This window comes from Xenopus tropicalis, chromosome 3 (assembly GCF_000004195.4).
Source record: "Xenopus tropicalis strain Nigerian chromosome 3, UCB_Xtro_10.0, whole genome shotgun sequence".
Classification (NCBI taxonomy): domain Eukaryota; kingdom Metazoa; phylum Chordata; class Amphibia; order Anura; family Pipidae; genus Xenopus; species Xenopus tropicalis.
In genome coordinates this window covers 9132107-9145518 of record NC_030679.2, presented here as the reverse complement: position 1 = coordinate 9145518, position 13412 = coordinate 9132107, and the positions used below count along the sequence as shown (strand labels likewise).

The 13412-nt window shown below is 49.9% G+C and overlaps 2 protein-coding genes across 14 annotated transcripts in view; one reads left to right on the top strand and one right to left on the bottom strand.

Annotated features, from left to right (window-relative positions):
* dcp1b (decapping mRNA 1B) overlaps positions 1-7125 on the bottom strand; it is a 34765-nt gene extending 27640 nt beyond the window's left edge. For 2 of the 3 annotated variants that reach the window (XM_002938103.5, XM_004912488.4), the window contains exons 1-3: positions 6924-7124; positions 3318-3358; positions 2144-2271 (exon numbers count right to left, since the gene is read on the bottom strand). In XM_002938103.5, the coding sequence (XP_002938149.2) occupies positions 2144-2271; positions 3318-3358; positions 6924-7070 (316 nt within the window). In that variant the 5' untranslated portion in view covers positions 7071-7124. Of the gene's footprint in view, positions 1-2143; positions 2272-3317; positions 3359-6923 lie in introns of all 3 variants that reach the window. The other variant, XM_004912489.4, reaches the window with a different exon arrangement.
* Positions 1-13412, top strand: part of cacna1c (calcium channel, voltage-dependent, L type, alpha 1C subunit) — a 291786-nt gene that overhangs the window by 4357 nt on the left and 274017 nt on the right. The window lies entirely within an intron of this gene.

Here is a 13412-nt window from a genome sequence, read left to right as displayed (position 1 = left end):
GTTTTATGGTATTTCTCTGTACAGGCTATGAGCAAACTTAGGGGGCTGTTCCTGCTGAATTGTGCTTAGTACAGGGGAATCCCTATGTGCCACAGTTTTATGGTATCTCTCTGTACAGGCTATGAGCAAACTTAGGGGGCTGTTCCTGCTGAATTGTGCTTAGTACAGGGGAATCCCTATGTGCCACAGTTTTATGGTATCTCTCTGTACAGGCTATGAGCAAACTTAGGGGGCTGTTCCTGCTGAATTGTGCTTAGTACAGGGGAATCCCTATGTGCCACAGTTTTATGGTATCTCTCTGTACAGGCTATGGGAAAACTTAGGGGGCTGTTCCTGTATGGGGAATACATTATTTTTTCTCTGTAGACACTATAAGCAAAACTAGGGGTTACCATTAATGATTTGCAGTAAGTGTTGAGGTTAAAACACAATAGTAGGGGCTACTTCTCTGAGGTGCTGAGCAGTCTTTGCCCCTAACACAGCCAACACTAATGTTCAGATCTGTGACAGCGTGAGGGATGCAGGAGCTGCCAAGCCGGCCACTGGGCCAAAGCATTGGTTGAAGCTGCACTGCAGACATAAGATGAGAGTCTGTATCTGCCGACACCCAGAGGACAGCTGTGGGAAGGACAATGTAGCCAACCAGATCATGCAGTTCCTACTGCTTAAAGCAGTGATGCCCAACCAGTGGCTCGGGGGCAACATGTTGCTCCCCAACCCCTTGGATGTTGCTCTCATTGCCCCCAAACCAGGGAGTTATTTTTGAATTCCTGACTTGGGGGCAAGTTTTGGTTGAATAAAAACAAGATTTCCTACCAAATAAAGCCCCCTGTAAGCTGATAGGGTGCATAGAGGCCCCTAATAGCCAATCACAGCCCTTATTTGGCTCCTCCATGAACTTTTATGGTGCTTGTGTTGCTCCCCAAGTCTTTTTACATTTGTCTGTGGCTCATGGATAAGAAAGGTTGGGGGTCCCTGGCTTAAAGGATTTCTTCCACCAATACAGATCAGGAAACTAGGAGGACAAACCACTATGATTAGATAGTACCATATTCTAATAGCCCTAGGACAGTAAAGGAAATCTGAGTTTACCCTCTACTGAGGCTTTAAGAATACAGGGACGGTGCCGGACAATGGCTGATGATTCAGTCCCTCCTGACCAAACTAAGGGTGGCCAGACACGGGCAGATTTAAGATGCCAATTTAGCAGCTTATCTGCCCATGTATAGGGCCTCCCTGATTGACACCTGGACGATTTTCTGCCAGATATCGATTGGCAGGTTTGACTTTCCTGTTGGATCAGGGACTGCGTTGGCTCATTGATGAGGTCCTCAGTCTGAAGGCTCCTATACCCATTGATGTAATTCAATCATTTGGCCCTAGGGCCAACCAACAATCTAATCAGCCCAATATCTTAAGTGGACATATCGGTGAAGATCATCTCCAAATGAGTTGATCTTTGCGTGCATGGCCACATTAACGGCCTCCCTTATCAACATTTGATCCGGCTTGTCCAGATCTCAGATATATGAACAGCGCCTCCTGCTGTCTAGTCTGCCTGACATTTAAAAGCCTCTACCCCAGTGGTTTCCAGACTCCAAGCCCCCCTTGGGGACCCAATATTTGGTCAGGGCCTTGGATAAACATCACTGTATGGGTATTTATTCCAAATACCACCCTAACTGCCTACTGGGTGGGAGTGCCACAGTTTGGGAACCACTGCAGGCTAGAGACCTGCATAGGTCCAGTCGGACAGACCTCTACCCAACCCAAACCGGCAGACCAGCAACCACCACCCTGCTATGCCCCCATCTCTGACCAGTAACCCTACCAGCAATGAGTTAACTAACATTATAAATAACATTAACATCAGAGGTGCGAGGGTGAGAATACTTCCCCACTTCACCCAAGAGGGGGATCCCGCGGACTTTCCACATGGAAAAATCAGGGACTTTCTATTGGCAACCTGACCGCTTTGTGGGTATTCCGTGGGTACCCCACCCAATGCAGGACTCTACCTCAGGCCCTCTATCTTTCTGGGCCCACACAACCGTCATACCTTGTCTCATTCCTATGCTTTTCAAGTTAACAATGCAAACCTGCTTTAGATAGAAATAAATGGAAAATAAAGAACTCTACTCACATCGTGCATTGCGATACAGCAGAAAGGGGTCCTGTAGCTGGAAGTCCAGATCCTTAGTGATTGGCTCGGTCCGATTCTCCATGCTGAGCCTGTTCATGATGGTGAAGCCGTGTTTGGGCGATGCAGATCTAAAGGGCAGTAAATTCATTTAAAGCAGCGTGACCGTGCTGTTTGGGGAAGAACACGTGCATGCCAACCAATGACAGTGAAATATAAAGCTGACAATCTCTTTGCTGCCAGGGAACAGAACTGTGGGTTTCAGCTCCATCCCCTTCAGCAGGTAAATGAAGAATCAGCAATATAGAGACAGATCAATAGAAAAAAAAAAACATATTTTTATCCACTTCCAAAGTTCTATTTCCACTGTAAATGCTTAACGAAGAGGAAAAAAAGCTAATTGTTGTAATTAATTGAGGAAAGAAATACCTTAGCGAGGCCCTATCAGCGCTCCCATCTACTCTGCGGGGAGATTTGCCCTAATAAGCACATGGGAAAGAAAACCGCAGGCTGATTACTGGGGAGATACGTGGGCTGGGATGACAGTGCTGCTCCCTCTGTTATAAAAAGCCAGTGCTACGTATCCTTTCCTAATGTTCTCCATTGCTAGGGCAAAGGTTTTGACTCTATAATATATGGAATAACATCCTGGTCCCATGATCCCCCCCCCCCCTCCAAAACTTTTTTGGGCCCCCTCTACCCCTTACTTGAGCTTTGGGAAGTGACCTGCAACATCCCACCCCTGTCAACCCCCCTCCTTGCAAGTTCTTACTGGGCAGCATCTCCTCCTGAACCCCATTTCCAAGCCCTATTAATTCATGAAATTATTAAGAGCCGAAAATATCAATCTTTACTTTGTTATATGTATTGGGGCCTCAGCTTCAGTCTTGCTTAGGTCTCCATTATTCTCAGTCTGGCTGGAAGCAGCCTTTCCTTTTCACCTCCCACAGAGTTATAACCTTCATCAGATGCCCGCAGGGGGCGTAACCCTAGTATCTACTGGAAGTAGAGCAGCATGACCCCCTGCTAGTCATTACTAAGAATTATTCAGTAAAAAGAGCCTACGTCTGGCATTCATGGAATGGCGATAGGGTGTCTTCATGCAGATACCGACTGTACATCACAAATGATTATTTAAAGGTGAACTTCACCTTTACACCCTCCTGGAAGAGCTCACCTTGAATACACAAACAGGGTTCCTTCCACATCAGTCTTCTCCTGCGGGGAAAAGACAAATCTTCAATTATAAACCACAAAACTATCTTTTTTTTTAATCTATAAATGAGCATTGTCCTGCCAGCGGCCGCACAGCCTGTGATTATTACTATGAGATATATGGCAGCAGATAACATCAGCCAGACGGGGCAAATTCTGATTAAAAGGATCAAATACATTCAGGCGTGGGCATGAAATGTTGATTATAGAGCGCTATCTGTTCCTCAGGCAGGTTGGCAATAGTGGGAGTTCAAGCTGGAGGACCTAAGCTTTTGGCCCGTGGGCTGACCATCAGATTAAACAGGGTGCCCCATGGAGAGTGCATCCATAAACTGAAATGGTCTCGGCTGAAGGGCAAGCACTGGTCAGATATATCCCCTGGGAGGGTGATCAGTTTTGGGGGCAATCAGCTGCCAGTCAGGGCAGATCAGCCCCCATATAAGCAGCTAAACCCTTTCTCTGCAAAATGCCCTGCCCTGTGTGTTATTGGCATAATAGAGGAGGTCTCCTTGTTCAGCCCAGTCCAGTCCCTGTGGCTTCACCAATGTTGTTTACCCTTAGCCGAACTGCAAAGGATTCTGTGAGTTAGGCAACAGGGGGGCCTTGGCAGTGGAGAAAGGCTGGGCTGCTACCAAATTGCACAAAATGGCTGTTAGAGGGGTACTGGGAGCTAGAGGGGTGCAGGATGCACATTCCTGATGCATACGGGTATCTAGTATCCAGAAAGCTCCAAATTATGGGTATGGCAATCCAGGAACCAGAAAACCACAGGTCCCAAGTATTGTAGATAACAGATCCCATACCTGTAAAACGAGAATATCAAAGTGCTGTAGGGCAATATAATCATTTTTGTTTTCCCCACTTAAAGGAGAAGGAAAGGCTAATAAAGAGTTAATCCCAAGCTGCAGGCATACCTTCAGTTCTCTCAATAGTGCCCTTAAGTCTCCCCATATTTCTCCCGTTCAGATGATCAGAAGCCTCATAGGAACAAAAAACGCTGAGCTCTATAATGAAAGTTCCCATAATGCCTCACTCCTGCACCGAGACCAGTGTACATGCTCAGTGTGTAAGACTGAGGAAGCTTCCTGCTGATTGGCTCAGATCCACATTCCTAAGGGGGGGAGGGAGGAGCAGGAGAGAGGAGCGAGCTGCATGTCTCTGGCACAGGAAAACAAAGACAACAAATCCTGTTTCTTTTGACAGAGGACTCGGTGCCGCATTTCTGTGAGTGCTTATGGCTGTATCTACATAGACCTTTCTGATAAAGCTACTGAGTTTTTACCTTTCCTTCTCCTTTAAAGGCATCTGTGATGCTGGCCAAATTCCCATTCTGCCCTACCCTTGACTAAAAGTTGGATGCCCAGACTTGCCAGTGTGGCCAACATGACAGAGAGCAAAACTATTAGGCTAGCCATAGAAGGTAAGGTTCATTCTTACCTTCTGGGGGGGGAACAATTTAATTACACAGAGACGACTAGGGATATCTGTTGAACCAGGATCACATTGGTTCAACAAGGGGATTTTCTAACCAGTCAGATATTGTAGGGCAGACCCCAACACAAGCGGATAAGCTGCCTGTGTATTCTCTAAAGGGAATATCCATCCAAATAATCATATAAAAGCAAATGTCGCTCCCCACTTACATTCATCACACATGTTTAATCATCTTTGCTATTCCCTTCTCAGAATGCCAGACTAAAGAAACAATGTAGCACAAATTAGCCATTCTCCAGCCAAGACTCCATTTCCCACAATGCCTTTGCTTCTGGGAGTGTCCTCCTTCTCAGGTCTATTAACTATAGACATGTGCAGGGCATTGTGGGAAGTGATGTTCCGAGTGCAGGACTACTGATACAATGGTAGGGACAGTCAGAAAAGCAGAGGAGGGAACAGTAAGGAGCAGAGAGACATTTTTGTTCAATAGTAATTAATTTTATCAGTAAAAGGCAAGATAATGTCAGGGGAAGGAAACTGTAAAGGTGGCCATACACGCTAATATCCAAGGGTCGATAAGCGAGCAGATCTTCTCCTGATATCCCCACCTACGGGGTATAGGCACAGTCAATTCGGGGGCCACATGAACAAGCCGATGCAGTCCCCTATCCGACTAAAGGTCCCCATACACGGGCCGATTACAGCTGCTGATATGGGTCCCTTAGACCGTCTCGGCAGCTTATCGGCCCGTGTATGGGCAGAACCGAGGGGCCTGGCCGACCGATAGCTGGCCTGAAATTGGGCAGATATCGATCGGGCAGGTTAGAAAATCCAGTCGGATCGGGGACCGCATCGGCTCGTTGATGAGGTCCCCGAACCAACTGCCCCATTGCCTCGTGCAGAATTCAATCCAAACGATTGAATTCGCCTACATGCCTCCCCGATATCGCCACCCATAGGTGGGGATATCGGGTGAAGATCCGCTCGCTTGGCGACATCTGCCCGTGTATGGCCAGCTTTAATTTTTTAACCTGCCCAATTTCAGGCCAGATATCGGTCGGGCAGGCCACTCGTTAGTGCCCCTACACGGGCCGATTAGCTGCTGAGTCGGTCTAAGGAACCCATATCAGCAGCTACAATCGGCCCATGTGTGGCCAACTTAATTTGGTCGTTTGGCCCTGGGGCCAAATGATCAAATTAGAATGATGGGAATAGGTGCAGTCGGTTCGGGGACCGCATCACGAGCCGATGCGGTCCCCGATCCAACCAAATTTTTAAACCTGCCTGATCAATATCTGCCCGATTTCAGGCCAGATTTCGGTCGGGCAGTCCAGTCGTTAGTGCCCCTACACGGGCCGATAAGCTGCTGAGTCGGTCTAAGGGATCCATATCGGCAGCTACAATCGGCCCCGTGTATGGGGACCTTAAGAGAACCACGTAGGGCTAAAAGCATCATGGGAAATGGGTTTAAAGTAGGGCAAGCTGGTGTTAGGGGATTGTCTGTGTGTATAGTAACAAAAGATACAGTGTGTAACTTGGAAATTGTGTAGTAAGGCAAGAGGGTGTCAATGGAAAGGACTGCAGCCTTAGGATAGAGTATATAGTAAGGCAAGAGGGGGTCAATATAAAGGACTGCAGCCTTAGGATAGAGTATATAGTAAGGAAAGAGGGGGTCAATATAAAGGACTGCAGCCTTAGGATAGAGTATATAGTAAGGCAAGAGGGCGTCAATATAAAGGACTGCAGCCTTAGGATAGAGTATATAGTAAGGCAAGAGGGCGTCAATATAAAGGACTGCAGCCTTAGGATAGAGTATATAGTAAGGCAAGAGGGGGTCAATATAAAGGACTGCAGCCTTAGGATAGAGTGTATAGTAAGGCAAGAGGGTGTCAATATAAAGGACTGCAGCCTTAGGATAGAGTGTATAGTAAGGCAAGAGGGTGTCAATGGAAAGGACTGCAGCCTTAGGATAGAGTGTATAGTAAGGCAAGGATACTTTATAACAGGGCTGACTGACCAGCTCTTATTTAAGTACGACTCGGCACCAGAGATTGGCTGAGAACTGAGAATTGTAGTCCAATAGGAGCCGAAGTTGTTCAGTAGAGAGTTATATACCTCTCAGTAGCGCACTTACCCACTCACAGGCCTTATGGCTGAACGTATACAGAGCCACCTGGCTGGCCACATCCACGATAGCCTGGATATACGGGTCATGTCGCCTCAGAGCCGCCAGGCTAATGTCCAACCCCCGGCCCAGCGCGGCGCTCCCGGAGCCCGCCATCTTCTCTCCTGCCCAGACCCGAGCGAACGATTGCCGAGAGCACAGGCAGGCAGCCAATCGACAGCCGAGCGCCGTTACCCATAGCAACGGCTACCACTGGTTTCCATGGAGAGCTTCCTTGTGCAGCATCCAAAGGGAAATCATTAGGGCGTGCAAGGATGAAATCATAATGATGAAAATAATATGATTATGTTAATATTAATATTAATAAAATTAATATTAATCAGAGGATATATATATATACAGGCACAGGATTTTAGCAATGGCTTCTATAAATAAACTGTGTAACAAAATTAGAACTATTTTTGGGGCGTTAGTCGTAGTTCAGCAACAGTTAGTTGGTCATCACTGACTTATCCAGACCTCCTTATGTACGCAGCGCTGTACAGTAGAAACAAGTCATACAAACGGGGTTATTAAGATAATAATTGATAAATACAAAGTATAACAATAAATATAAATAAATACAAGATACAGTTGCAATAAGTTAAGAGTCAAAGACACAAGAGGATGGAGGTCCCTGCCCCGTAGAGCTTACAATCTAGATGGGAGGGTACTGTGCACTTGAAATGCCAGGGTCCAGGCGCGGACTGGTAATCAGTGGATTTGGACAAATGCCAGAGGGGCTGCTGTAAAATGCCATAGACAGTCACTATTTATTGGGCTGGGGGGGCTGTTTGTGCCTCTGGGTACTGGGAATGCCAGGGGGGCTGTAAGGTGCCACAGACAGTCACTATTTATTGGGCTGGGGGGGCTGTTTGTGCCTCTGGGTACTGGGAATGCCAGGGGGGGCTGTAAGGTGCCACAGACAGTCACTATTTATTGGGCTGGGGGGGCTGTTTGTGCCTCTGGGTACTGGGAATGCCAGGGGGGCTGTAAGGTGCCACAGACAGTCACTATTTATTGGGCTGGGGGGGGGGGCTGTTTGTGCCCCTGGGTACTGGGAATGCCAGGGGGGGCTGTAAGGTGCCACAGACAGTCACTATTTATTGGGCTGGGGGGGCTGTTTGTGCCTCTGGGTACTGGGAATGCCAGGGGGGCTGTAAGGTGCCACAGACAGTCACTATTTATTGGGCTGGGGGGGCTGTTTGTGCCTCTGGGTACTGGGAATGCCAGGGGGGCTGTAAGGTGCCACAGACAGTCACTATTTATTGGGCTGGGGGGGGGGGCTGTTTGTGCCTCTGGGTACTGGGAATGCCAGGGGGGCTGTAAGGTGCCACAGACAGTCACTATTTATTGGGCTGGGGGGGGGGCTGTTTGTACCTCTGGGTACTGGGAATGCCAGGGGGGCTGTAAGGTGCCACAGACAGTCACTATTTATTGGGCTGGGGGGGGGGCTGTTTGTACCTCTGGGTACTGGGAATGCCAGGGGGGCTGTAAGGTGCCACAGACAGTCACTATTTATTGGGCTGGGGGGGCTGTTTGTGCCTCTGGGTACTGGGAATGCCAGGGGGGACTGTAAGGTGCCACAGACAGTCACTATTTATTGGGCTGGGGGGGGCTGTTTGTGCCTCTGGGTACTGGGAATGCCAGGGGGGCTGTAAGGTGCCACAGACAGTCACTATTTATTGGGCTGGGGGGGGGCTGTTTGTACCCAGGGCCGCCATCAGGGGGGCACAGGGGGTACAATCATCCCGGGCCCGGACGATTTTAACTTTAAAAGGGGGCCCGGCCATGCTAAAGTTTTCTTAGTAGCTCGGGCCCCCTTTAATCAGTTCCGGGCCCTGTCATTGGTGGTCAGCAGGGGATCCTATTGGTTGCGCCCCGTGCGTACATGCACGTCTGTACGCACGGGGCGCAACCTTATAAAAGGGCCTGTCTTAGTTCGGCACTCAGAAGTGCAGAGGTTTCGTCCAGGAAGGACCTCGCCAGGGGAGGCCGAATCTACTGCTGCAGAAGACGCTGCCGCTGAAGAAGGAGATGCCGCCGCTGAAGAAAGAAGACAACGCCGCCGCTGAAGAAGAAGACGCCGGAGGAGCCGTGCTGTGCTGGCTACCAATGTACTGGGGGGGGGGGGGGCACTGCTGGCTACTAGAGGGGGCACTGCTGGCTACTAGAGGGGGCACTGCTGGCTACTAGAGGGGGCACTGCTGGCTACTAGAGGGGGCACTGCTGGCTACTAATGGGGGCCCTGTTGGCTACCAATGCATTAGGGGGGCCCTGTTGGCTACCAATGAATTAGGGGGGCCCTGCTGGCTACCAATGAATTAGGGGGGCCCTGCTGGCTACCAATGAATTAGGGGGGCCCTGCTGGCTACCAATGTACTAGGGGGGGCACTGCTGGCTACTAATGGGGGCACTGCTGGCTACTAATGGGGGCCCTACTGGCTACCAATGCATTAGGGGGGCCCTGCTGGCTACCAATGAACAAGGGGGGCACTGCTGGCTACCAATGTACTAGGGGGGGCACTGCTGGCTACCAATGCATTAGGGGGGCCCTGCTAGCTACCAATGCATTAGGGGGGCCTAGCTGGCTACCAACGAACTAGGGGGGGCACTGCTGGCTGCCAATGCATTAGGGGGGCCTAGCTGGCTACCAATGAACTAGGGGGGGCACAGCTGACTACCAATGCATTAGGGGGGCACTGCTGGCTACCAATAAACTAGGGGGGGCACAGCTGGCTACCAATGAACTAGGGGGGGCACAGCTAGCTACCAATGTACTAGGGGGGCACTGCTGGCTACCAATGAACTAGGGGGGGCCTGCTGGCTACCATGTATTAGGGGGGCCCTGGTGGCTACCAATGTCTCAAGTCTGTGAGTCCTTTGTACTGGTGTGAGGGGGGCCCAGAAAATTTTGTTGTGAGGGGCCCCGTGATTTCTGATGGCGGCCCTGTTTGTACCTCTGGGTACTGGGAATGCCAGGGGGGCTGTAAGGTGCCACAGACAGTCACTATTTACTGGGCTGGGGGGGGGGGCTGTTTGTGCCTCTGGGTACTGGGAATGCCAGGGGGCTGTAAGGTGCCACAGACAGTCACTATTTATTGGGCTGGGGGGGCTGTTTGTGCCTCTGGGTACTGGGAATGCCAGGGGGGCTGTAAGGTGCCACAGACAGTCACTATTTATTGGGCTGGGGGGGCTGTTTGTGCCTCTGGGTACTGGGAATGCCAGGGGGGCTGTAAGGTGCCACAGACAGTCACTATTTATTGGGCTGGGGGGGCTGTTTGTGCCTCTGGGTACTGGGAATGCCAGGGGGGCTGTAAGGTGCCACAGACAGTCACTATTTATTGGGCTGGGGGGGCTGTTTGTGCCTCTGGGTACTGGGAATGCCAGGGGGGCTGTAAGGTGCCACAGACAGTCACTATTTATTGGGCTGGGGGGCTGTTTGTGCCTCTGGGTACTGGGAATGCCAGGGGGGCTGTAAGGTGCCACAGACAGTCACTATTTATTGGGCTGGGGGGGCTGTTTGTGCCTCTGGGTACTGGGAATGCCAGGGGGGCTGTAAGGTGCCACAGACAGTCACTATTTATTGGGCTGGGGGGGGCTGTTTGTGCCTCTGGGTACTGGGAATGCCAGGGGGGCTGTAAGGTGCCACAGACAGTCACTATGTATTGGGCTGGGGGGCTGTTTGTGCCTCTGGGTACTGGGAATGCCAGGGGGGCTGTAAGGTGCCACAGACAGTCACTATTTATTGGGCTTGGGGGGGGGGGCTGTTTGGGCTTCTGAGTACTTGAAATGCCAGGGCCTATTTTGAATGCCATTTGGGAGCTGGACTCCACCCCCTGAGAATTCTATATTTCTGGGTCTCCCCTTATTATTTCTAAGCTGTCACTGGATACTGGAGTAAAGGTGGCCTACAGGTGGGCAATATCGGGCTAATTCAGGCTAATTCGATTGTTTGGCCCTGGGGCCAAACGATCGAATTAGAACGATGGGTATAGGCACAGTCGGTTCGGGGACCACATCAACGAGCCGATGTGGTCTCCAATCTGACTAAATTTTAAACCTGCCCGATTGATATCTGCCCAATTTCAGGCCAGATATCAGTCGGGCAGGCCCATCGTTAGTGGCCGATAAGCTGCTGAGTTGGTCTAAGGGACCCATATCGGCAGCTACAATCGGCCCATGTATGGCAGCCTTAACAGATTCAAACCTCCACTATGGACATTACATTAACTCTCTTTCACTGAAACAAATACCCCCTGTTTGTGTTATCTACCTTTACTTTTATTAACATTTACATTTTTACCCGACATTCTGGTAAATGCCAGGAGAGCATCTGCTTTATGCTTTGGATGCAAAAGGTACAAGTGGGACATTTCTCTATACGCTTCCCTCCCCCTCCTGCCAAAAGTTGTTGAATTCTAAATGACCAAACCCAAGCCTAATTAAGGTCATTCCTGATTAAAATAATTAGGTTGAAACATGGAACCCTGAACTGTCATTGTCTCCCATGGCAGTGGCGCTTGCTTTTTAATCAGATTCCCACTATGTGCAGCAAGCAGGGGGGCCTTGAGACTGAATATTTTAAAAATTCACAAAATCCGACCAGCTGTAGTCCTATATTGGAAAACGGAGATGTTGCTACTAACAGAAGGTTATAGAGACAATAATCAAGCTTGCCATTATTTTGCCTTTAGGGTGAAGACACACAGGGCTACAAGTAGCAGCTACTTGTTGTGGCTACTAAAAAATGCTGATTTTAGTAGCCTTGGAAAAAGTAGCTGCTACTAGTAGCCCAGTGTGTCTTCACCCTTGGGGTGAAGACACATGGAGCTACTTAGTAGCAGCTACTCGTCACGGCTACTAAACACCAGAAAATCCGCTGCCATAGACAATACTGAGAATTGCCTCTGCTAAACACACGTAGAGACAATTATCAGTAAATGATCAGCATTGTCTGTTTTAGTAGCCACAACAAGTAGCTGCTACCAGTAGCTCTGTGTGTCCTCACCCTTAGGGCTCTGGCACACGGGGGAGATTAGTTGCCTGTGACAAAACTCCCTGTTTGCGGGCGACTAATCTCCCCGAGTTGCCGCCAGTTGCCATCCCACCGGCGACAATGTAAGTCGCCGGTGGGATGGCACACGCGGCGGCGCGATTTCGGCAAATCGCCGAAGTTGCCTCGTGAGGCAACTCGGGGAGATTAATCGCCCGCAAACAGGAAGATTTGTCATGGGCGACTAATCTCCCCGTGTGCCAGAGCCCTAAAGGTGGCCATACACGAGCAGATCCGCTCGCTTGGCGATGTCGCCAAGCGAGCGGATCTTCCCCCGATATCCCCACCTACGGGTGGGCGATATCGGGGACCATTTAGGTAAAAAAAATAATAATCCGATCGTTTGGCCCTGGGGCCAGACGATCGGATTATGTGAGCGGCAATGGGGCAGTCGGATCGGGGACCGCATCAACGAGCCGATGCGGTCCCCGATCCGACCAGATTTTCTAACCTGGCCGATCGAGATCTGGCCAATTTCAGGCCAGATATCGGTCGGCCAGGCCGCTCTGCTCTCCCCATACACGGGCCGATTAGCTGCCGAATCGGTCCAAGGGACCCATATCGGCAGCTATAGTCGGCCCGTGTATGGCCACCTTAAGGGTGAAGACACACAGAGCTACTAGTAGCAGCTACTTGTCGTGGCTACTAAGACAATGCTGATCATTTACTGATAACTGTCTCTACGTGTGTTTTAGCAGAGGCAATTCTCAGTATTGTCTATGGCAGGGGATTTTATGGCATTTAGTAGCCTTGAATAAGTAGCTGCTACTAGTAGCTCCGTGAAGGGGTGACCCTCTCCAACACATTCAGCAAGTTTATAGACTATTGTGTGTGCACTAACCAGGTAGGAAAGGTGGGCACAGCTATACTCATAGCAAAATTCATGCCATACTACCTACAGCATTTCCTGGGCTATATGTGTAGAGGGCATTGCAGTAGCGGGTCGGACTGGCTTATCGGGTGGGCCCCAAAACCTCAGGCTCATCTGCCCACATTGTATCACTAGACCACCACGCTTCAAGGTGCAGCCACTGGTTATAAACATGCATTTGCTCTCGCATGCATGACCATTAACCTTACTACTACCAGGGGAATCCTTTGGTGAATTTCTCTAGTGGGTTCTAGGTTCGGGCTGGCTCCCACCAACTAAAGGTGACTATACACGTAGCGATTTTCGATCTTTCGTCCCACTCTCCACAGAAGTTCAGGGCTGAATCGTCAGATATGGAGGTAGAAACAATAGGAATTCTACCTCCTTCTGCCGATTCAGCCCTGAACGTAGATTTTGCTCGGGTGCCCAATCAAAATCTTTTAACCCGATCGGCGAGTCAACCGATATCCGCAGTCTTTTGCAATATCAATCACTTCGTCGAGCAGCCATACATGCACGGAATATTGTATGA